General features: G+C 40.4%; 1 protein-coding gene across 1 annotated transcript; it reads right to left on the bottom strand.

Moving 5' to 3' along the window:
- Positions 1-635: 635 nt before the first annotated feature.
- LOC128694853 (zinc finger CCHC domain-containing protein 10) lies at positions 636-8,199 on the bottom strand. The gene is made up of 3 exons (XM_053785192.2): positions 8,054-8,199; positions 7,231-7,392; positions 636-1,324 (listed from the first exon to the last, which is right to left on the bottom strand). The coding sequence occupies exons 1-3, from the start codon at positions 8,089-8,091 to the stop codon at positions 1,054-1,056; spliced, it is 471 nt and encodes a 156-aa protein (XP_053641167.1). The 5' UTR covers positions 8,092-8,199; the 3' UTR covers positions 636-1,053.
- Between the last annotated feature and the right edge of the window lie 17,616 nt (positions 8,200-25,815).

The following is a 25,815-nucleotide window of genomic DNA, read 5'->3' as shown; positions in this document are numbered from 1 at the left end:
TCAGTTCCCACCAAGCATTTAGTACTGATGAGACAGGGCTCTTGTGTTAACACATACCATCAAAAAATGTTCATTAGCTAAAAAGAAAAAAGTGCAGCTAGCTTCAAAGCAGCTAAGGATCATTTCACCTTATTCTCTGCATAAATACAACAGATAATTCCCTAACACTGCAGGAGTTAGATGAGAAATTCCATGCTGTTGGTAAAGTTACAGAATTTTTTTCATTGAAAAGGATCCCAACAAGCCTATGAGCATTTGTCTGAAGAGTAGTTTGGAGTAGCAAAGATGCCTTATCATAAGATGTATAAAGTACTGAGGTAAAAAAAAAAAAAAAAAAAGCAGAGATGCATTACAGTGCTACAAATTACTACTGACAACTCAATACTAAAACCACAGCCATCCATCACAGGCCATTAGGGCCTTATCAACACTCTCCACATACTTCCATGTCAACAACAACAGCAGCCAGACACTAAAGTAAGATAAAACTGTATTAATCTGTACTTACGTGTAGTTAATTTTTTTAAAAAAGTTGCTTGGTAAGTTTAGAGGCCTCTTTACTTTACATAATGCTATTTTTCACAAGGTGTTAATTTTCAATAACATCTCCCTGCATTATGAGAGGATTTACTGTATTCTCCTAAAAAGTAACTTACCGAGTTTATTAAATAATATTTGAATATACTGTACATTAAATGTTATGAGAAAAAAGATGGATGCAACATCCACAGTAAACCCTCCATTTAACAGACTTCAGAAATACAGAAATACAGAACAAAACCTATTAGTCAATAGATTTGTAAACAATGGACAGAGTCCTTTGGTTGCATGATTGTTTATTATTGTTATAATCACGGCAAAACAATCTATTCTCTACCCATCACAACTGCCATTATTAGCCACCCATTTGTTCCCCAATTAGTCCTTTAAATAGAGGGTTTACTGCATTCTCTCATATTGTCAAATAAGAACAAAGAGTATTTTAAATGTGACATGTAATATGAAAATTTACAATATCAAAAATAAATGAAATCCTAAATAATATAATTCTCATTACTTGGCACTGTTTCTCTTTCTTTTCTTTTTCTTCTGAGTCTCTGAACCAGAGGACTTTGATGAATCTGAGGATGATGACACTGAAGAACTAGATGACGAGTCTGTCGAGTCAGTATCTGAACTGTCTGAATCTGAAGATGACGATGACGATGACGATGATGATGATGATGAGGAAGATGATGAGGATGAGGAGGAAGAATCAGAATCACTGGATTTATGATTTTTGTCTCGTCTCTGTGATCTTTCTTTATTTGATGCCATCTTTTTTCTGAAAGATAAGAGCACATAGTCAAGAGTTTTATGATTTACATCAACTTAATCAGTTTTTACCAAAAAATGTTTTAATTTTATATTTAATATTAAATTGTTTTTAATACATAACCAAATATTTCAATGACACTATACCAAAAATGTATAGTAAATATTACTAAAAGTATTATAATTTATAAACAGTATGGTAAATAAATGTACAAGTTAAAAACTTTTTACCTGCTTTTTAATACAGTGGAACTCTGGTTTTCATACTTAATCTGTTCCAGAAGATCGGTCTAAATCCGAAACATACGAAAACCGAATTAATATTTCCCATAGGAAATAATGTAAATACAATTAGTCCATTCCAGACACCCCAAAATATTAACAAAAAATACATTTTTTAAAGAATAACTATAGTTTTACATACAGAAAATAATGATAAATGATAAATGAACATAACATACCTTTATTGAAGACTCTTGTTGGCTAAAAGTACGCCACTTTCATATTTTTTCCACAATCTCTTTCTTGAATTCTACAATCTCTTTCTCGAATTCTTTACCATAGGGCTGGCACTGACACTAGGAACTTTCTTTGGGCTCATGGTGGCTTATTTTGCAGTCACAATCAATAAACAAGCACAAAAATTGTGAAATGTTTCAGATGAATGCTCATTCAGCCAGTGACAGGCATCCCAGGCGGGTGGACGAGTCTCATACACACGATTTCTGGTTGGAGGTACAAAATTAGGACCAAAATTTCGCCCAAAAAAGTGCCCTAAATCTGAATTGCATGATATGAGGGCAGTATGAAAACCAGAGTTCCACTGTATATGGATTTAAATTTAAAACACACTGCTGCACTTTCCAATTAATTAAAGCATTTTCATTTTACATATGTATTTCTAATAATTATTCCTATATTTTGGTAGGAAATTAAATAATTGCAAACCAGAACATCAAATAACTGTATATACTAATATATAATAACTCAAGATTTTATAAAAGGTACCGCTGTGCTAATAAGTACCAAACAGGAATTTTAAGTTATGTCAAAACTCCACATCTGTTAATGTTTAAGAAACTGTATACTAGTGAACACTACACATGATTGAGCTTTTCAGTGAGTTGGTACAGTATTATTATATTCCGTAGGTGATACAACTTATGGAACAAGCCTGCAGAGAAACTTAACAGGTAGGGAAGGAAGAAACCAGATTTCAGAAGAGGAGACTTAAGCAAGGATATAAGAATTTCTGAATGCAGTACAATGGTAAAGGTACTGGAAGGAAAAGTGACGAACAAGATGATGAAGTGCCTGACAAGAAAATGCCAGGAGGTTCCACAGAGGGGAAATTAATACTCAGAAGGTAACATAAGAAAGGAGGATCACTGCAGCAGGCCTGTTGGCCCATACTAGGCAGGTCCTTTACAATCCATCCCACTAACAAAACATTTGCCCAACCCAATTTTCAATGCTACCCAAGAAATAATCTCTGATAACTCTATCCACTCACTTGCAAGTCCCAATCAAATCCAACCCCTCTCACTCATATATTTATCCAACCTAAATTTGAAACTACCCAAAGTCCTAGCCTCAATAACCCAGTTCCTGACTATGGAACTGAACTTCTCCAGGCTGAGGGACTGACAACCTCAAATTCTACGACTTCAAGGGTGATGGACTGATTACATCGTCTTCACATCTCTACTGTTCCTGCCTACTTTCTGTATTCAACTGAAGAAGCCTACTGTGTAGGCGAAACGTTTCGGAATAAAGTTGTCTAACAGTTGCATGTGTGTCTTGCCTAACAACCTGTTGGTATTGTATACCATTTTGATGTTCAACCCAACTAGGCAGACTGTTCCACTCATCAGCTACCCTATTTCCAAACCAATACTTTCCTATGTCCTTTCTAAATCTAAACTTGTCTAATTTAAATCCATTACTGTGGGTTCTCTCTTGGAGAGACATCCTCAAGACCTTATTAATATCCCCTTTATTAATACCCATCTTCCACTTATACACCTCATTCATTTACAAGTGAATGTAATTTAAGAGTCTTCAATCTTTCTTCATAGGGAAGATTTCTAATGCTATGTATTAATTTAGTCATTCTACGCTGAATGTTTTCTAACGAATTTACAGTATATCCATTCTGTAATATGGAGACCAGAACTGAGCTGCATAATCTAGGTGAGGCCTTACTAATGATGTATAAAGCTGCAGTATAACCTCTGGACTTCTGTTGCTTACACTTCTTGATATAAATCCCAATAATCTATTTGCCTTATTACATACGCTTAGGCATTGCTGTCTTGGTTTAAGGTCGCTGCTCACCATAACCCCCAAGTCCTTTTCGCAATCTGTATGGCTAAGTTCTACATTATTTAACTTATAAGTGCTAGGGATATGGACACTCCCGACCTTCAGAACCTTGCATTTATCTACACTGAACTGCATCTGCCACTTTTCTGACCAAGAATAGAGTTTATCTAAATCCTCCTGAAGTTCCCTAACATCTACATTTGAGTCAATTATCCTACCTATTTTTGTGTCATCGGCGAATTTGTTCATATTACTAGTAATACCCTCATCAAGGTCATTGATATATATTATAAACAACAATGGGCCTAAGACTGATCCCTGTGGTACGCCACTTGTTACAGATCCCCACTCGGATTTAACCCCATTTATGGACACTCTCTGCTTCCTGTCTGTGAGCCATGACTCGATCCACGAGAGCACGTTTCCCTCAATGCCATGAGCTGCCACTTTCTTTAACAGTCTTTGGTGCGGAACTCTATCAAAAGCCTTACTAAAATCTAAGTAAATAATATCAAATTCTTTATCGTGATCAACAGCCTCAAAAGCTTTACTGAAGAAAGTTAATAAATTAGTTAGACAAGAGCGGCCTCTCGTGAATCCATGCTGAGTATCATTAATCAAGCTATGCTTATTGAGATGGCTTCTTATAATCTCAGCTATAATTGACTCTAGTAATTTGCCTACAATTGAGGTCAGGCTTATTGGGCGGTAATTTGACGGTAACGACTTGTCCCCTGCTTTAAAAATAGGAATTACATTAGCCATCTTCCACATATCAGACACTACACCTGTTTGAAGAGATAAATTAAAAATATTAGTTAATGGTTCACAGAGTTCCATTTTGCATTCCTTAAGAACCTTGAAAAAAGCTCATCAGGACCCAGCGACTTATTTTGCTTCAGTCGGTCTATTTGTTTCATAACCATTTCACTAGTGACTGTGATGTTACATAATTTATCTTCTTCAGGCCCACTATAAAAATTAATTACTGGGATATTGTTAGTGTCTTCCTGTGTAAAAACCGAGAGAAAATAATTATTTAAAATCGAGCACATTTCATTCTCCTTGTCAGTAAGATGCCCATAGTTATTTTTAAGGGGACCTATCTTATCTCTAACTTTTGTTCTATAGACCTGGAAAGGAAAAAACTTTTTGGGTTAGTTTTCGAATCTTTAGCAACTTTAATTTCATAGTCCCTTTTAGCTTTTCTTATCCCCTTTTTAACGTCCCTCTTAATGTCAATATACTGAATCATAAGATGACCCTCACCTCTTTTGATACGCCTATAAATTCCTTTCTTATGCCCTAGTAGATATTTCAGCCTATTATTCATCCATTTTGGGTTATTTCTATTTGATCTAATTTCTTTATATGGGATAAACATTCTTTGAGCAGCATGTATAGTGTTCAGAAAACTGTCATATTGATAGCTCTCTTCGTTACCCCAGTCAACAGATGATAAGTGTTCTCTAAGCCCATCGTAATCTGCTAAGCGAAAATCTGGGACTGTTACTGAGTTATCTCTACTATCATACTTCCATTCAATGCTAAATGTAATTGATTTGTGGTCACTAGTACCCAGTTCCTCTGAAATTTCTAAATTATTAACAAGGGATTCATTGTTTGCCAGAACTAAGTCAAGCAGGTTATTTCCTTTTGTAGGTTCTGTCACAAACTGCTTCAAAAAACAATCCTGAACTACTTCTAAGAAATCGTATGATTCTAAATTCCCAGTCAAGAAATTCCAATCAATATGATTAAAGTTAAAGTCTCCTAGAATTACTACATTATCGTGCCTTGTGGCCTTAACAATTTCCTCCCATAGTAGTCTCCCTTGGTCCCTATCTAAGTTTGGGGGACGGTATATCACACCTAAAATCAATTTTTCATGCCCCTCTGAAAATTCTATCCAAACAGACTCTGTATGTGTTACTTCAGACTTAATACCCGTTTTTATGCAACAGTTCAAGCGATCTCGGACATACAATGCCACCCCACCCCCCTTCCCGATACTTCTATCTACTTGGAACAGTTTAAAACCCTGAATGTGACATTCCGCAGGCATGTCCTGACTTTTTGAATTAAACCACGTCTCAGTTAAGGCAAATACATCAATGTTACCTGCACTAGCTACTAATCTCAACTCGTCCACCTTATTCCTAGCACTACGGCTATTAGCATAATAAACATTGAAAGACTCTCCTTTCTCTTTACCCCTCCTGCTCATTTCTGTTTTTCTACTAAACCTATTACTGTCCTTATCACCTAGTGTCACTGGCTTTTCAATATCTACCTCGTTTTGCTTATTACTAGTTCCCTTAGAACTCATAATATTACTACACGGGGACTTCACTGTTTTCCTGCCAAAACCCATACCACTAACTATTCCTAGTTTAAAGTCCTAACAGCTCGCTCCACTGCAGTTGCCAGTGCCCCCAAATGCAGTTGCCAGTGACAGCATATGATTTCACTTTATCCTAGATCATTATCAAGTCACTCATAACTTGATAATGGTCTGGAACAAATCTAAACTTTAACTACATAGTTTCATCTCCAATATAACTTTTACTATCTATATTTGTAATTGTTATATATTTGTAACTATAGTATATTTGATAACCTATACCCTGTACAGTATAATATAAGGTAACTGAGAAATATTGTTACATATGGTACTGTACTGTATAATGTACTGTACAGTATACTATACTTTATACCATAATTTTCTTTTTCTTTTTTATTGCTGGAGGTCCTTGACTTATGATAACCCAACTTGTAATCATAAGATAAGATAAGATAAGATTTCGTTCGGATTTTTAACCCCGGAGGGTTAGCCACCCAGGATAACCCAAGAAAGTCAGTGTGTCATCGAGGACTGTCTAACTTATTTCCATTGGGGTCCTTAATCTTGTCCCCCAGGATGCGACCCACACCAGTCGACTGACACCCAGGTACCTATTTGCTGCTAGGTGAACAGGACAACAGGTGTAAGGAAACGTGTCGAAATGTTTCCACCTGCCGGGAATCGAACCCGGGCCCTCCGTGTGTGAAGCGGAAGCTTTAGCCACCAGGCCACCGGGCCACCACCATCATCAGCATTGGAACAAATTAATTAATTACAAAAACAGAATCATCCTTCCAAATAGTGGGACAACGTACTCTCCTGGAAACATCATTTCCAGTTAGCAAGACAATATCAATATTTAATGTAAATACTGCATGGCATACTGTATTTTAACTCTATTGTGTTTAATTAATATGTACATATTAATTAAACATTGATACTATGGTACACTATAGTATTTGCAATTGAAAACAAATAGTATTGCATCTAAAACAGTGGGTAAATAATCTTAGCTGGATAAATAAATGAAAGTATATATGCCATATTATGATTTGGAAACTTATCTCTGATTATAACATGAGTGTTGGAAAAATAGGTCCAGAGTTCTGAATACTCAAATTACAAAAAAGTTTCAGAAATGCATAACATCATAAGTGAAGGGCCTACTGTATTAATATTTGATCTCTACATTAAGTAAGAGTTCAAGGTCAGTCACATACGAGAATGGAAAAAAATACAGTAATTACAAGTTATCAATCTGCTGTTCCTGCTTCTCCTGCTTAACTCTCTTGTTGAGCATGGATGTGCGAGTCTCTCGATGAACATATTTCCTCTTACCCTTGCACTCGTATGTCCAGTGACCAAACTCCAGGCACTTCTGGCAGCGTACACTTTCTGCTGATGGCTTGCTGAAAAAAAAAAAAACGAAGGTATGTACCCCTATTCTGCTTTTGTGTGCATTCTCTTTCACAGTTCTTAATTTGCAGACTCTTCCAAACTTCTCTACCATCCTCTGAAGCGTTTCTCCCAAATCTCCCAATAGCAATATGTGTCTTACCTAACAGCAATATAAGGAAAAAGTTATTTGTGGCAACAGATGGGCCTCTTCCCATTGTATGAGGCCAGATATCAAAAACCTTCTTCTATACAATTTTAAAATTTTAGACTGGGTCGCCAAATTATTACTTGGCCTATAACTACATGAATCAAATCATGAATAAACCTAAAGAATATTAAATTTATTAAGCTGGAGAAAGGAGATAAATAAATTTTATGGCCTCGATTGAAATTAAATTAATTTTCACATTTTTGGTACACAGTACTAACAGTTTGGTGAGTAAGATACGTGTGCAACACTTGCGTATCTAAGAGTTGCACATGTGTCTTAATTCATTAACTTGTCTGTATTGTATACCATTAATAATGCTGAGTGGCAGAACACCACCAAGGTATCTTAGTGTAGGAACGACGTAGTTTTGCCAAATTTAGTTTTAGCTGTCTCCAGATAATACCTACACGTATATCTACTAAATATACCAATCACACACTCGCCAACATTGGTATACTTACGGCTTAGAGCTCAATAATCCACTGGCTCCAACAGGCATGTTAATGGCGTCAAAATTACAGGACGGGACCTTGTTGTTGTTGGGGTTGTCAAGGGCCACCAAAGCTTACGTTTTATTGAATCCTGCTCCCTGGGAGCCCGAGAACATAAGAATGGAGGAACACTGCGGAAGGCCTACTGGCCCATACAAGGCAAGTCCTCATCAAAACGACCTCTACCAAAAGCTACCCAAGAATTAACTCCTGTACCCAATGACACCAATCAAACCCAGCCCCTCCCACTCATATATCTGTCCAATATCTTCTTAAGCTACCCAAGGTCCTAGCCTCTATCACCCTACTGGGAAGTTTGTTCCAAGCATCCACAACTCTGTGATGAATGGTTTGAAAAAACCGACAAGTTGACGATTGAGACACTTATGCAACATATGGGAATCTTTATAATAAGATTCCCGTATGCTGCATAAGTGTCTCAATCGTCAACTTGTCGGTTTTTCAAACCATTCATCACAACTGTCAGACACTGCAGCATCATGGGATCTTGTTACAAAGAATTCTTCAACACTTGTCCAACCTTTGAACGAAGAACTACTTCGACTAGTGGATGATACCACTATGACCCCACCTTCTCCTGCTTCGCCTCACCTCACTACAGTATATAAGCCACGTCTACGGCCCTATGCTGTACATTCTACAAGATTGATGGACTGAACACATCGACTTCAGGCTGAGGGACTGATTACCTCAAACTCCTCCTCTCCTTATGCCTTTCTACTTTGTATTGGACTGATGAAGCCACTGTGTGGCGAAACGTTTATAAAGATTCCCATATGTTGCATAAGTGTCTCAATCGTCATCCACAACTCTGTTAGAAAACCAGTACTTAAGAACATAAGAATGGAGGAACACTGCAGAAGAACCAGAAATAATGGATTTAAGTTGGATAAATTTAGATTTAGAAAGGACATAGGTAAGTACTGGTTTTCTAACAGAGTTGTGGATATGTCGGTATTTTATACCATTTTAATGTTCAACAGTTAGGTATCTTTATTTCGAAACGTTTCGCCTACACAGTAGGCTTCTTCAGTCGAGTACAGAAAAGTTGATAGAAGCAGAAGAGACTTGAAAACGATGTAATCTCCATCACCCTTGAAGTTTTGAGGTGGTCAGTCCCTCAGTCTGGAGAAGAGCATTGTTTCATAGTCCGGAACAATATGGAGTTGAAGTGATAGGATGGAGCCTTATATAGCGCCAGGAGGTGAGACGTAGGTCACTAGTAGAGGTAAGAATGTAGACATTGAGAGGTCAGGTCCCTCTCAAATCCAGCCATTCTCACTAGTAGAGGTTGTTGAAGCGTTTAGCGCTAGAGAGGAGTGTAGAACTGGGCCATATCTTAACCCAAAAGCTAAAGCGAATGTGGGTCAGAGAATGGTACCTGTCATAGAAGGTACCTGTCAGCGAATTCAAGGTTATTTGTAAATAGAGTTAGGAGCAGGATCATGCAAGGAGTAGAAAAGGTTGTGTTGGTTTGTGGGTCTGCGAATGTCTTCGTCAAGGAGAGAGGCCCAGTAATCATGTTGTGTCTCAAGTTTGTCTATCTGTCACTGAGCGTCTTCCAGTACAGATTCAGTGCAGGGATGTCTAATTGGGCATGGAGAGACTCGCTTGTGGCGAAGTCCTCCCATCTGACATCAAGCACCCAGCGCAGCGCCTTGTTCTGGACACGCTGCAGTTTAAGTAAGTTTGTTTTTGCTGCAAGAGAGAGGGCTAGAGGAGAGTAAGTTATCAGAGGACGTATTAGGGATTTGTAGAGGTGTAGTTTGGTGCGTTGAAAGGCATGTTTCAGCTTGTAGAGGCCCGCAAGGGCCTTACTAGCTATTGCATGCCGACTTAAACAAGTGACTGACAAAGTCCACAAATAAACTAACTTCTTGACCAACTGGCAATCAGAACAGTCTGCTTGAACAATAAAAAGAATGCTAAGCCCAATAGCAATATAACAAGCGACTGTGACACAGAATCAGGAACAAGGAGATAATATAACGACACTAAGTAGGGACCATCAACAGATCTTCCACAAGTCACAAAACTCCCATACTACTGAATCCAAGTTCAGCATAAGAAAATACCCGACTGTGACAATGCACAGATACCAGTACAAATTAGGTCAGAAGCTACAGCTCAGGACCTGAGTTACTCAAAGTGTCTAAGCGACACACAACCTCAGTACAACGTCGAAGATCACTAGTCTATACAATGTTCTGTGAACAGAGTCTCCAGAACTAACAAGAATAATGAGACAAAGAGACGATTTTCCAACAAGAGCCAATAAGGGAGATTTAGGCACTTGTATAGAATACATCCAACCACTGAGTCTAGACCAGACTGAATACTTTAGGCGAAGTGAGGACACCCCCCCCCTCGATCACGTGATAGCTCCGTGGACAGTACTGCCCAGCAACAGAAGCCGGCAGGGAAACGAGCAAAGAGCAATAATTACAGTAGTTAGACAATCAAGACTTGAACTGAGCACATAATATGTTACATCCTAACTAACAACGTAACTAAGTCAAATAATAATATATTATTATTATTATTATAATCAAGGGGAAGCGCTAAACCCGTAGGATTATACAGCGCCTGGGAGGGATGTGGAAGGCATTCAGGCTTAATTTGGGGAACTGGAGCACAGATCCAATTCCCTAAATCAAGAGCTCCTCACCAACATCAAGGAACCTTCCCTGAGGGGAAATAATAATATAAAGCAATACATTGACAATTTAGCTATTATCGCAAATATAAGCAATATAAAATTATATGAAAAGGTAATAATTATATATATATATATATATATATATATATATATATATATACATATTAATCATTGCAACCCATTCAGGGGTTGCAACGTAACAGCCTTGGAATTTGATTCTAATGGTACGGCCGTCTAGGAAGTTGCAGAGGAGTTTACGAGTATTGAGAGGCAGGTTGGAGTTAGTGCAGAGTTTGTACTTGAGCCCTTCGTGCCAGACAATGTCAAAGGCTTTTTCAGCGTCTTTTGCAACCAGGGCTGTCCTGTTTCTTTGTTTTGTGTTGATGTGTATGTAGTTGAGAATGATGTTAATGGCATCCTGTGTGTTCTGAAGCCAAACTGGCCATCAGAAAGTAGAGAATTGTGTTCCAGGTATCTGCGAAGGCAATGATTGATGAGTTTTTCAAAGAGTTTTCCTAAAGTTTCGAGGAGGCTGATAGGGCTGATAGTTTCTAGGGTCAGAGTGGTCTTTATTGGGTTTAGGAAGGAGGATAGCAGTAGCAGCTTTGAAGAGGGAAGGGAAGTATCCAGAGGTAAGGGAGGCATTGAGGAGGTTTGTGTGGGCAGTAATGATAGAGTCAGGAAGGTGTTTCAGGATAATATGGTTTAGGCCAGAGGCACCAGGGGCCTTGGGAGGAAGGTGTCTAAGGAGAGTTTTAACGTCTGTGTTGGTGAAAGGAGTGTCAAGTTCTTGGGAGGAGGTAAGAGAGTCCAGATGGATGTGGCTGTCTGGTGTTGTTTCGTGTGTGTGTGTGTAGTGTTCCAGTGTTCTGTGTTCTGAATGTGTTGAATAGCATTAGGGTGGGGTGGGTGAGGGTGGAAGATGCTCTCCCAGATGTGTTTGAAGATGTAAGTAGCAGCCTGCGGGTCTGAGATGTGTGTGTTGTTGTGGGTGATGTATTTGAATTTGTTGGTGGGAGTGGTGCCTCTGATTTTTTTGATAAAGTTACAGAAGGCTTTGGTGTTTTTGATACGCTGTTTGTCCACTTGTAGTATGAGCTGTGAACATCAAAGTGGTATACAATACCAACAGGTTGGTAGGTAAGACACATAGGCAACTTTATTTCTGAACGTTTCGCCTACACAATAGGCTTCTTCAGTCGAATACAGAAAGTAGGCAGGAAACGTAGAGATGTGAAGACGATGTAATCAGTCCATCACTCTTGAAGTCGTAGAATTTAAGGTTGTCAGTCCCTCAGCCTGGAGAAGTTCAGTTCCATTGTCAGGAACTATCTGAAGATCAAGGGACAGTGCGGAGACTTAAATACTGTCGGAAGGAGAGGTGCTATGTAGTAGTAGTAGTGAGATTGTAGCCACTGAGAGGTCATGTCCCTCTCAGATCCAACAATTCTCACTTGAAAAGGTTGTCCAAGGTGTTTTCTGTACCAAGATGCCATGTGTTGCAGTGTCTGACAAGATGAACATCAAAGTGGTATATGTGAGGGAAAAGTTCAATAGATAGGAGTAGCGAGGGAGTATATAGTAACAATAGTTTCATTGCCGGCTACTTGTTAAGGTAGGGTAAGTCCAGCTCCCGCTATTCCCCCCCCCCCCCACTTTTTCCCCCTCCTCGAAAGTGAGTTTCATTGCCGGCTGCTTGTTAAAGTAGGGTCAGTCTAGCTCCCGCTATCCCTTCCCCTCCCTCTTTCCCCCCCTTTCCCCAAAAGGTGACGTGTGGGGCTCCAGCCAAACAGTAATCACTCGACTCACAGCTCCCAGCACTACTGTAAGTACATGCCTGCTCATATTCTAGTGGACTTATTGGTTGAAAGGTTCACTTTTGACCAATAATGAACTTAGTCCTTTCAGTCTTGCTCTATGTTAAATGTCTTAATAATCACCATGTCTTTTAGGTATTGTACTTATCATGGAGAGTGATTTCTTAAGCAGTGGGTAACCTGTCTCTCTTTCCAGCTTGGAATGACAGAATGGGTCACCTGCCAACCAATGAGTAGAATTGAAGGAGACAGACTAACGTCCTGAGACGTCCCATGTTTTATCTACTTGCCTGTGCACATGTATGAAGAATCAGGACGTAACCCCTCATCATTGCAGCGGTAAAGAACCTGATTTCCTGTCATCTGGATAGATATTCACGGCTATAGACTGTGAAGAACGAGCCGGTGGGTTGTCACCAACACCTGCGACCCCCCCCCCACATCATCAGCAATGGCTACGATTTCAACAACACGCAGTGTCACCAACACCAGACACCCCAATATCAATATATATTAGCGTTGAGTTCAAATGTTATTTTCATTTCATTTTTCATTTTTCTTTCAAATAGGATATACCTTTCATGTTTTCTTGTTTTATGTTTGCTTTAATAAATGATAAAGTGTTTATCTTTGTGAATTATTATTTCGTTTTCTATTCATTAATTTTCCTGAGGAGGAGCCAGCCTTGGTAATACTGTCCGAAGTTGTTACAGGGCTGAGTAAGCCTTCACAAGTGGCGACCTTGCCAGGATTCACTCGACTGAATCAAGATTCAACTCCATCACGAATCTACCATTGGAACTTCAACGCTGCATACCACAGACGGTTACCACAAGCCATGAGTAATCATTCTCTATGGTAGGACTATAGTACAGGTATTTAAAAGATTTGGTGATTGTTATAGTCTCAATTTATTGTAAGTCAAGTCAAGGCAGGAATACTAGTTAATTCTGCCACCTATTTTTGTGTGAGCTTGAAACACTTTGGAGGATTAGACTCTAGGGACCCGAGATTTTCCAGTGGCAATTTGTTTCATTGAGCTCTTTATTATATCAAGGGAACTGTTGTAGGACACTCTTGATTTGCTGGTGAGAAGATTGGATGGTCAAGGGACCCCATTCTACTTACTGTTTGCTCGGAGCCGGCATAGAACCCTTCATTTTCATTAATACATATTGCTTAATTGAAGCAGGGATCGAGCCCTCTGGTTTATTTACAGTTTGAGCGGAGCAGGAATTGAACCCTCTGTTTTCTTTAATATCCGTTTCATTTCCCCTGAAAGTTTAAGTTCTTGCAAGTATGGAGGAATACCAGTTTTGGATGAATGCTGGAAGTAAGTTAGGAATAACAGGGAAAAATTTAGAATCTTTCATTAGTGCTAAGATCCAGGAAAGACTTGAAAGAGAGAGAATTGAGAGAGAAGAGAGACAGTTAGAAAGGGAAAGACAGGAGGAAAAGGAGAGAGAGAAAATCGAAAGAGAAGAAGAAAAGGAGAGAGAGAGAGAATCGAAAGAGAAGAAAAGGAGAGAGAGAGAATCAAAAGGGAAGAGAAAAAGGAGAAAGAGAACCTTGAAAGACAAGAGAAAAAGGAGAGAGAAAGGATTGAAAGAGAAAGCCAAGAAAGACAGTTAGAAAGAGAGCGCGAAGACAAAAAAGAGCGTGATAGACTTGATCGTGAGGAGAGAGCTAAAGTACGTGAGGAACAAGTTAAATTAAGAGAACTTGAGGAAAGAGCAAAGGATAGAGAACGTGAGGAAAGAGCTAGAGAACGTGAGGAAATAGCTAGAGAACGTGAGGAAATAGCTAGAAAACATGAGTTAAGAGAGAGAGAAAAGGGTCGCGAGCTTGAAAAAGCTCGCCTTGAATTAGAGAATAAAAAGCTAACTTTTACACAACAACAATTAGAGGAAGGAGTAATTGAACATTGTGCAGCTAGTGCACATATTCCAACACCTAATTTACCTCCCTTCACAGAGGGTGAAGACATTACTTCATACATTATCAGGTTTGAAAATGCCGCTACCCTCTGTGAATGGCCTGCTGACACCTGGGCTACCAGATTAGGAATGTTATTTTCTGGTACAGCTTTGAATATCTATGCAACTTTGTCGCAGGATATCATATGTAATTATAACCTACTGAAGAAGGCAATCCTTAAAGCATATCAAAAAACCACTAATTCTTACAGGAAAGATTTCAGGTATGCTACCTTACAGCCTGGCCAGAACTTTCAGCAGTTACAGGTAACACTCTTTCGTTTGTTCGACTTTTGGATGGAGAGTTCAGGAATTGATCACAGTTATGAATCTCTTAGAGACTTCATGGTTGCTGACCAGTTCCTGACAGCTCTTCCTCACCAGATAAGAACATTCATTAGAGAACGTAACCTGATTAAAGCTGAGGAAGTTGCTGAGGCCGCTGACTTGTATGCTGAGGCTCACAATTCCTATAAAGACCTAAAGGGATCGAACCTTAAGGGCAATGGTTCACCTGAACCAAAGATTAAGAAGCCTACAGTAGAAAAAAAGTCACCAGCTATTATACCAACATGTCATCGGTGTGGTGGTATCGGACATAAACGTCCAGATTGTCCTTCCAAGAAAATAAAGAAAGTTGGTAGATGTTTTGTTGACGGTAATGACCAAGCACCCTTCTGTTCAGGATCAGTTAATGGTATAAAAGTCTCAGACATATTACGTGAAACTGGATGTACGTGCATCGTAATTTCGGACACTTCACACACGGAGGGCCCAGGTTCGATTCCCGGCGGGTGGAAACATTTCGACACGTTTCCTTACACCTGTTGTCCTGTTCACCTAGCAGCAAGTAGGTACCTGGGTGTTAGTCGACTGGTGTGGGTCGCATCCTGGGGGACAAGATTAAGGACCCCAATGGAAATAAGTTAGACAGTCCTCGATGACGCACTGACTTTCTTGGGTTATCCTGGGTGGCTAACCCTCCGGGGTTAAAAATCCGAACGAAATCTTATCTTATCTTACTTTAAAACCTCTCGTGTGTCCTCTATTCTTTCAGATTACTTGGGTTGTGAAAATACTTTCCCTATAATACGTTGTTACTTGAAAACTAAATGGTTCACCGGTTGGACTAATGCGGTACTAGCCCCAATTACTTGTTCTATAATAGTGGGTAACATTAAAGGTGCCGTTCTTCCTTCAGAGGCGGATCTTTCGTCACCACCCGTGGATCTAAGTTTTCCAGCTCTTCTTCCTTGCAAGTTAAATAATCCCCTTAACAATTCCACACCGGAAGCTGCATTGTCTCGTACTTTTCATTTGGGGGTGGAAACAGATGATACTGCTCTCAATAGTGAGGTAGCAAGATCACCTGTCCACTCGTCAGGTGAAAATAAGGGTATTGCCTCCAGCACTCTCAATGTCTCGACTAGGGCTCAAACCATAACCCCGGCTTCTCCTACCTCCTCTTCTCCCACATATAAATGACCTCATAGGGGACAGGAGCCATAGTAGGGAAACAAGTGTAGTCAAAGATAAGATAAAACCAATATTGCAAACTAGAAATACCACAGGAAATAGCAAACAAGAGGACTCCACTAGCAATAGTGAGGATATATTACCAAAAACAACTGGTGGGAGCTCCATTGTTGGTGCTAGGGAGGATAGGAATAAGACAGGGAAATATGCACCAACAGGGAATACAGTCACAGAAACCCAAGGCAAACGGAAACCAAGCCTGTGCACATACTATGCACTTGGTATCTGCAGACATGGGAAATCTGGAAAAACAGACGGGACGTGCAACTATGACCACCCTAGAAAATGCCATGCCCATATGACAACAGGAAAATGCAAACTCCCTTCCCGTAAGCTTTTTCACCCTGAAATGTGTACCTCTTCAGTACAGGAAAGACTGTGCTATAACTTAAATTGCCAGGCACACCATCTAAAGGGGACAAAAAGATACAAAACATCCAGGCCATGGGAAAACCTGGGTAGCCACAGCCACTCAAGAGGGAGAGGTTTTTTAGTGCCAGGAAGGAAAAAAAACTGGCAGGAAATGGCAGAAATCGTACACCAAATCCAGTCATTCCTGGAGTGGAACCACAGTCGATGGCCTCCACTCCAAACCAACAGATACAGATACTAATGCCGGAAAAAAAATCCCCCCCCAGTACCAACAATACCACCAGTCCGATGACATTCTTCTTTGCAAATATACAGGGTCTAAAGCCAGCAACAAACAACAAAATACCTTTCATCCGTGGACTGCTTGCAGAGGCAAAGGCAATGTTCGCGGCTTTCACTGAGACCCACATAAAGGATCACTTGGACAACGAAATATGGATCCCAGGTTACAACCTATACAGATGTGACAGAGTGAACAGGCAAAAGGGGGGGGGGTGGCCTGTACATTGCAGAGTCACTTGTTTGCACAGAACTGCTTATTGCCTCAAATGATGTAGTGGAAGTTTTAGCAGTAAAGGTCGAGAACCAAAACCTATTCATTGTGGTAGTCTACAAGCCTCCGGATGCAACATCCCAGCAATTCCAGGAACAGCTGTTAAAAATTGACCACTGTCTGGAAAATCTTCCAGCTCCTGCACCCAACATCTTGCTCCTGGGGGATTTCAACTTAAGGCACCTAAAATGGAGGAATATAGCAAATAATATTGTTGCAGTGATAACACCAGGAGGCAGCTCTGATGAAAACTCACACTCACACGAGCTTTTAAATCTCTGCACAAAATTCAATTTAAACCAGCAAATAATAGAGCCTACTAGACTGGAGAATACACTAGACCTCATCTTCACTAACAATGATGATCTGATAAGAAATGTCACGATATCAAAAACAATATACAGTGGACCCCCGGTTAACGATTTTAATCCGTGCAAGAGGGGTAATTGTTATGCGAAATAATCGTTATGTGAATGAATTTTCCCCATAAGAAATAATGGAAATAAAATTAATCCGTGCAAGACACCCAAAAGTATGAAAAAAAAATTTTTTTACCACATGAAATGTTAATTTTAATACACACAAACTGAAAAAGGCATGCACACTTACATGACACTTACTTTTATTGAAGATCTGGTGATGATTGATGGGATGGGAGGAGGGGAGAGCATTATCTTCTTACTGTTTAGAAGGGGAATCCCCTTCCATTAGGACTTGAGGTAGCAAGTCCTTTTCCGGGGTTACTTCCCTTCTTCTTTTAATGCCACTAGGACCAGCTTGAGAGTCACTGGACCTCTGTCGCACAACAAATCTGTCCATAGAGCTCTGTACCTCCCGTTCCTTTACGATTTGTCTAAAATGGGCCACAACATTGTCATTGAAATAGTCACCAGCACGGCTTGCAACAGCTGTGTCAGGGTGATTTTCATCCATAAAGGTTTGCAGTTCAACCCACTGTGCACACATTTCCTTAATCTTTGAAGTAGGCACAATGGATTCCACAACTGGCATAGGCTTCTCAGGGTTAGCCCCAAACCCTTCAAAATCTTTCTTAATTTCCATACTAATTCTCACCATTTTTACCACAGGGTTGGCACTAGAAGCTTTCTTGGGGCCCATGGTCACTTATTTTCCAGAAACACCACCGAAAACACTGTAATAATACGAAATATTCCGAGTGTATGCTTGGATGTTAGCGCGGAGGCTGCCTGGTAAACAATGGCACGGGCGGCACATGTGAGGCTGGGTGAGGGCGCACATTGGACGCGTCTCGGACGAAAATCGGTGAGCGGGTTTTTAATCGGTATGCGCGGCAAAAATTTTGCGATTAAAGTAAGCGGTATGCGAAATAATCGCTATGTGATGCCATCGTTATGCGGGGGTCCACTGTACTCAGATCACAACATAATTGAGGTTCAGACATGTATGCGTGGAGCCCCAGACTGACATAATGAGACTAGTCACGAGGGAGCATTCACCAAATTCAACTTCAATAACAAAAACATAAAGTGGGACCAAGTAAACCAAGTCCTAACCGATATAAGCTGGGAAGATATACTAAGCAACACAGACCCCAACTTATGCCTAGAACAGATTAACTTGGTGGCACTCGATGTATGCACAAGGCTTATTCCTCTAAGAAAAAGGAGGAGTAGATGTAAAATAGAAAGAGACAGGCGCTCCCTTTACAGGCGACGGAAAAGAATAACAGAGCGGCTAAAAGAGGTCAATATATCTGAAATGCGTAGGGAGACACTGGTCAGAGAAATAGCAAGCATCGAACTTAAGCTAAAGGAATCTTATAGGAGTCAGGAATCGTGGGAAGAACTAAAAGCCATAAATGAAATCGAAAGAAACCCAAAGTATTTCTTCTCCTATGCCAAATCAAAGTCGAGAACAACGTCCAGTATTGGGCCCCTACTTAAACAAGATGGGTCCTACACAGATGACAGCAAGGAAATGAGTGAGCTACTCAAGTCCCAATATGACTCAGTTTTTAGCAAGCCGCTAACCAGACTGAGAGTCGAAGATCAAAATTAATTTTTTATGAGAGAGCCACAAAATTTGGTTAACACAAGCCTATCCGAGATGAGTCATATTGGGACTTGAGTAGCTCACTCATTTCCTTGCTGTCATCTGTGTAGGACCCATCTTGTTTAAGTAGGGGCCCAATACTGGATGTTGTTCTCGACTTTGATTTGGCATAGGAGAAGAAATACTTTGGGTTTCTTTCGATTTCATTTACGGCTTTTAGTTCTTCCCGCGATTTCTGACTCCTATAAGATTCCTTTAGCTTGAGTTCGATGCTTGCTATTTCTCTGACCAGTGTCTCCCTATGCATTTCAGATATATTGACCTCTTTTAGCCGCTCTGTTATTCTTTTCCGTTGCCTGTAAAGGGAGCGCCTGTCTCTTTCTATTTTACATCTACTCCTCCTTTTTCTTAAAGGAATAAGCCTTGTGCATACATTGAGTGCCACCAAGGTTATATACATGATTATATACACCTGGAAAATCCTAGAGGGACTAGTACCGAACTTGCACACGAAAATCACTCACTACGAAAGCAAAAGACTTGGCAGACGATGCAACATCCCCCCAATGAAAAGCAGGGGTGTCACTAGCACGTTAAGAGACCATACAATAAGTGTCAGGGGCCCGAGACTGTTCAACTGCCTCCCAGCATACATAAGGGGGATTACCAACAGACCCCTGGCAGTCTTCAAGCTGGCACTGGACAAGCACCTAAAGTCAGTTTCTGACCAGCCGGGCTGTGGCTCGTATGTTGGTTTGCATGCAGCCAGCAGCAACAGCCTGGTTGATCAGGCTCTGATCCACCAGGAGGCCTGGTCACAGACCGGGCCGCGGGGGCGTTGACCCCCGGAACTCTCTCCAGGTAAACTCCAGGTAAAACCTCCACTCAAGGATGGAGCACGGCACCAGACCCAGCAGCACAAGCTAGCCAGGTCCAACTCACACCCACCCACACCCACTCATGTATTTATCTAACCTATTTTTAAAACTACACAACGTTTTAGCCTGAATAACTGTACTCGGGAGTTTGTTCCGCTCATCCACGACTCTATTACCAAACCAGTGCTTTCCTATATCCTTCCTGAATCTCAATTTTTCCAACTTGATACCATTGCTGCGATTCCTGTTTTGGCTGGAAATTTTCAGCACGCTATTTACATCCCCTTTATTTATTCCTGTTTTCCATTTATACACCTCGATCATATCCCCCCAAATTCTATGCCTTTTGAGAGAGTGCAGATTCAGGGCCCTCAGTCTATCCTCATATGGAAGATTTCTGATACATGGGATCATCTTTGTCATCCTCCTCTGTACGTTTTCCAGAGCATTTATATCCATTCTGTAATACGCTGACCAGAACTGAGCAGCATAGTCTAAATGAGGCCTAACCAAGGATATATAGAGTTGAAGAACAACCTGACAGAGGCGTCGTAAAGGGGGGCGGGCCGCCCTGGGTGACACCATTTAGGGGGTGACACCATAGAGCTTCTAAAGAAGGTGACACTAATGCACAAAACAGTGCTGCACCAACATAAGAGAAGAATCTCTCATTGATTTTGATGATTTGATAGATTGATTTTGATGTGATTGATGATTTTGCGTAATTGAAGGCAAGGAAATGTAAGATCAGATTTACTGTGATGTTACCTGTACTCAAGGTCAAATGTAAGATCAAATTCACTGAGATGTTACCTGTACTCAAGGTCATATCGGAACTAGTGTTTCTCTGATATTGCAATGTTTTTCCTCAATATTACTACGATTATTTATTTTATCATTAATAAAGTTGATAAGTATTCTCCTGTTTGGTTTATGGCCCTTAAACATTCTCATTGCTAAACATTCGTCGCTGGTCATGCAGTAGTGACGTAACTGGAGTTTATCCCCATCCCCCCACCCTTGAATTTCATGGGGGTGACACCAAAGATGCTGCCCCGGGTGACACCAGAGATTCCGCCTCAGGTGACACCAACTCTAGCGACGCCTCTGCTACCTGAGGACTTCTATTATTTATACTTCAAGATATGAAGCCAAGAATTCTGTTAGCTTTATTGCGAACACTAATGCACTGTTGTCTTGGTTTTAGATTATTGCTAACCAGAACTCCTAAATCCTTTTCACAATCAGTAGTATTAAGATCTACATTATTTAGTTTATATGTGGCATGGTTATTTACCTGTACAACATTTAGAACTTTGCATTTGTCTATATTAAACTGCATCTGCCACTTCTCCGACCATTGCATCAGTCTATTCAAATCATTCTGGAGTGCTCTAGTGTCCTCATTAGAATGAATTGGACGGCCTATTTTGGTGTCATCAGCAAATTTGCTTATGTTGCTATTTATTCCCTCATCTGTTTCGTTTATGTAAATTGTGAACAACAACGGGCCCAATGCTGACCCCTGAGGAACACCGCTTGTGACGTGCCCCCATTCTGATTTCTCCTCAGAATGGGGGCACGTCACAAGTCACAAACTGTACATAAGTGTCTTTTTCCACATCTCTGCTGCCTATTTGTCAGCCATGCCTCTACCCAAGAAAAAATTTCTCCTATTCCGTGTGCCTTAAGTTCCTCAATAGCCTCTGATGTGGAACTCTATCGAAAGCCTTACTGAAGTCCATATACACAATATCATATTCATTACCATGATCTACCTCCTCAAACACCTTAGTGAAAAAAGTTAGTAAATTCGTAAGACAGGAACGCCCCTTTGTAAAACCGTGTTGAGATTCATTAATCAATCTGTGCCTATCAAGATGGCTACGAATTGCTTCAGCAATTATTGATTCCATAAATTTTCCCACTATGGAGGTAAGGCTTATTGGTCTACAGTTCGAAGCCAAGGACCTGTCACCTGCCTTGTAAATAGGTATTACATTTGCCATTCTCCACTTATCAGGCACTATGCCACTTTGTAGTGATATGTTAAATAGATTAGCCAAAGGTATGCTAAGTTCCTCTTTACATTCCTTTAACACCCTTGCAAACAGTTCATCAGGGCCTGGGGATTTGTTTGGTTTTAGTTTCTCTATTTGTCTGAAGACCATGTCACTAGTTACCGCAATCGTGCATAGTTTATTATCCTGTTCTACATAATCTATTATTTCAGGAATATTGTTATTTTCCTGGGTGAAAACTGAGAGGAAGTAGGTATTGAGAATTTCACACATATCCTTATCACTGTCAGTGATCTGACCAGAGTTACTTTTAAGTGGGCCAATCTTGTCCCTAATCTTACTTCTGTATACCTGAAAGAACCCTTTTGGGTTAGTCTTTGAATCCCTTGCAACCTTAGCCTCATAATCCCTTTTTGCTTTTCTTATTCCTCTCTTTATTTCTCTCTTTAATTGAATATACTGATTTCTTAACTGCCCATCCCCTCTTTTGATACACCTATATATGCCTTTCTTTTGACCAATGAGATGTTTTAATCTATTGTTCATCCATTTGGGATCATTTTTGTTATATCTAATTTCCCTACTCGGAACAAAAGTTGTCTGGGCAGCTAGAACTATGCTCTGAAAAACGTCATATTGGCAACCAAGATCACCTACCTGACCCATAGGACATCCCAATTTAGCCCACCCAGGTAATTTTTCAGTCCCATGAAGTCGGCCAAGCGAAAGCCTGGGACAGAGATTTGATTGCAGTTATCTGGGTAATTCCATGATATATTGAAACAAAGTGATTTGTGATCACTTTTCCCAAGCTCATTATTAACCTCAAGATTATTAATTAGTGAATCTTTGTTGGCAAGAACCAAGTCAAGCAGATTGTTTCCTCTAGTTGGTTCTGTCACAACCTGTTCTAAAAAGCAATCCTGAACCGTATCAAGAAAGTCACTAGACTCAAGATTTCCTGTCATATTGTTCCAATCAATTTGTCTAAAGTTAAAATCTCCTATTATCACACCATTTTCATATCTAGATGCCTTATGAATTTCATCCCATAACAGCTTACTGTTTGGGGGCCTATAAATCACACCCAAAATCAACTTGTCACGTCCCTCGAGAAACTGTAGCCAAACAGATTCTGTGTTCGATGTTTCTAATCTTATATCAAGTCTAAGACAACAATTTAAATTTTCTCTTACATACATCGCCATTCCACCCTATCTGCTGTGTTTATTTTGCTCCCTTTACACCCAGGATAACAGGCCTTTGGGACTCCTGGGTTGTAATAGGCAACAAAAGCTTCCACCTCACCTCTGCGAGTGCCAGCGTCAAACCTTGGCATATGTTTACGATTACCACGCACTGTGCCACACACGTCTGTCATGTTCACTCGCAAGAAATCACTGAGTATGGGGCTTGTGTACCAGTTATCAGTAAATAATATATGCCCCTTACCAAGATATGGTTCCATCATTGTTCGAACCACATCACGAGAGATACCCAATAACTTCCTGGTACGTATCTCTCAATGTATTACTGCCAGTGTACACAATGATATCCAAAACAAGACCACTTTTGCAGTCACACAGTACAAATAACTTTATACCAAAGCGTTTCCTCTTGCTTGGTACGTATTGCTTGAATGAGAGTCTTCCTTTGAATAAAATCAAAGACTCGTCAATAACAAGCTTCCTGAAGGGATAAAAATACATGTAACACTTTAGTTTCAGGTACATAAACTCATTTCTGATCTTATATAACCTGTCGCTTCTGTCAGGCCTTGTTTTGTCTGAAAAGTGAAACATACGTAACAGTATCAAGAAATGATTCACACCTATAATGTCACTAAAACCTGGGGTTGAAATCAGGCATTCTGTTGACCAGTATGTGGTGACAGTGTGCTTATACACATGTGGCATAAGCATTATTGTGGCAAAAAACAGGTACATCTCTGCCACAGTTGTGTCCTTCCACTGGTGTAGCCGTGATCTTGGCGAGAGAATTGTATTTGCCATGGTGTATTCATAGTATGTATTGATTTCCCTGACAATAATGTCCATCAGAGGTTCATCGAAGAATAACTGAAAGCATTCCAGTTCAGTAGCATTGTTCCTAAGTGTACACGATGGCCATATTCCACTTTGTGTTTCATCAGTCATGGGGACTGGGAACAAACTCGTCACCTTCCTGCCAATCCCAGATGCGGTCTGCTGGTGGGTTCTGGATATTGAAATATGATTGTGGTTGTGCAGGTTGTGGGAGTGTGGGGTTGGGTGAGGCTGGTTGTGCAGAGTCAGCAGCGTGGGTAGTAGCATGGCCCGCTGCCGGTGCCACATGACTCATGCCACCATCACTATCACCACCACCACCTGCTGCCTCACTCACATCATTCATACCCATCGTAACAATATCGTCATCTTCACTATCAGGTCGTGGTATAGGGCCATGGGATGTGCTCCGATATTTACTCCTTCCCCTTGAAACAGGGGGTTGGATTTGAGTGGGACTTGCATATGAGAGTAGATAGAGTTATCAGAGCTTATTTCTTGGGTGGCATTGAAAATTGGGTTGGGCAAATGTTTTGGTAGTGAGATGGATTGTAAAGGACCTGCCAAGTATAGGCCAACAGGCCTGCTGCAGTGTTCCTCCTTTCTTATGTTATGTTCTAACAGTACATGTATATGACACACTACCAGACCGCATGCTATGTCGTATATACTGCCGCTTCACTGGGGAATATTCACCCTCACTGTCACAACTAGAACTGCTTTCAGTAACTTTGAAATTACTATGACTATCACTTTCACTGCTCACATCTGAGTCTTGTACATGGGCAAATAGTTTCCTCTTTCATCCTGGTATAGGTGAACGTGAACGAGCTGGCCCAACACCAGAGGTGGAAGGTCGTGGGTCACTGGGTTTTCATCACTAATTATGTTATCCTGGGCACTTTTTTCAGTCACACCCACTTGAAAACCATGGAATTCACTTTCACTGACACTTCCATTGCTGTTAGAGCTATCACTTGGGAACAAAAGACCTCCAATCCACCGAGGAGTGCGGTACTTCTTACTGCGAGGCATGGTGAAAATGGACTACCAAGATGGTGTTCCCACAATGCACCACCGAGTCCCAGATTTTTTTCACAGGGTGCATACCCACCGCTCAGACTCATTCTCTCTCATGTAGGCCTACCAGCTTTCTCCCGCTTGATTTGAAGCCACTAGAATTTACGCGTATAAATACGTACGTCAGAAACAGTGGCGCGTAAGACGTATATATATAAGACCGAAACTGTCAAAGGGTTAATACAAACACTGGATTGAAAAGTAATTAATACATGCAAGTGGCACTACAGATACACTGCGATGCAGAAACTCATCTATGCAGTGATGGCTCTGACACTTGAGTGTCAGCTACAAAACCCAAATATGCATGGAACGAAGCTCCATGTTCAACAAGAAATGAAGGCTGGGAAAGAATAACGTCTACTGTTGTGAATGGTTTTGTAGGTTTTTTCCTCAATAGAATCAGCTCAAGGAAACTGTGAATCTGACTAAGACATTGCCAGGTTGGAGCTTTGAAAATGTGCAAGACAAAAATGACTTGAAAAAAAAATGCAGAAATGTTAGAGCTCAATTCTGATATGAAAGGGAGATTGTGGAAAAGGACAAAGAACCTGAACCTAAATAGAGAAAACCTGAAAATATACGCAAGATGCTGCATACGATTGATAAAGCTTCAGTCATTTACACTGAAATAGACCATAACACAAGTATGCACTGCAGCAAGCATTTACTGTGCCTTATCATCTACTATATAAAAAGCTGTTGGGTAAAACAGGACACGCCATTACAGAATATCTAAA

Source organism: Cherax quadricarinatus, chromosome 45 (genome assembly GCF_038502225.1).
Source record: "Cherax quadricarinatus isolate ZL_2023a chromosome 45, ASM3850222v1, whole genome shotgun sequence".
Classification (NCBI taxonomy): Eukaryota; Metazoa; Arthropoda; class Malacostraca; order Decapoda; family Parastacidae; genus Cherax; species Cherax quadricarinatus.
The sequence above is the reverse complement of the archived record's forward strand: the minus strand, read 5'-3'. Positions and strand labels throughout refer to the sequence as shown.

What these genes read in the sequence shown, in the direction of transcription:
- LOC128694853 (XM_053785192.2), bottom strand. Translation starts at nt 8,091, where the DNA reads ATGCCTGTTGGAGCCAGTGGATTATTGAGCTCTAAGCC. An exon ending in GGATTATTGAGCTCTAAGCC is followed by an intron (nt 7,393 to 8,053) that starts GTAAGTATACCA and finishes TTTTTTTTTCAG; the next exon opens with CAAGCCATCAGCAGAAAGTG. An exon ending in GAACAGCAGATTGATAACTT is followed by an intron (nt 1,325 to 7,230) that starts GTAATTACTGTA and finishes CTTATCTTTCAG; the next exon opens with AAAAAAGATGGCATCAAATA.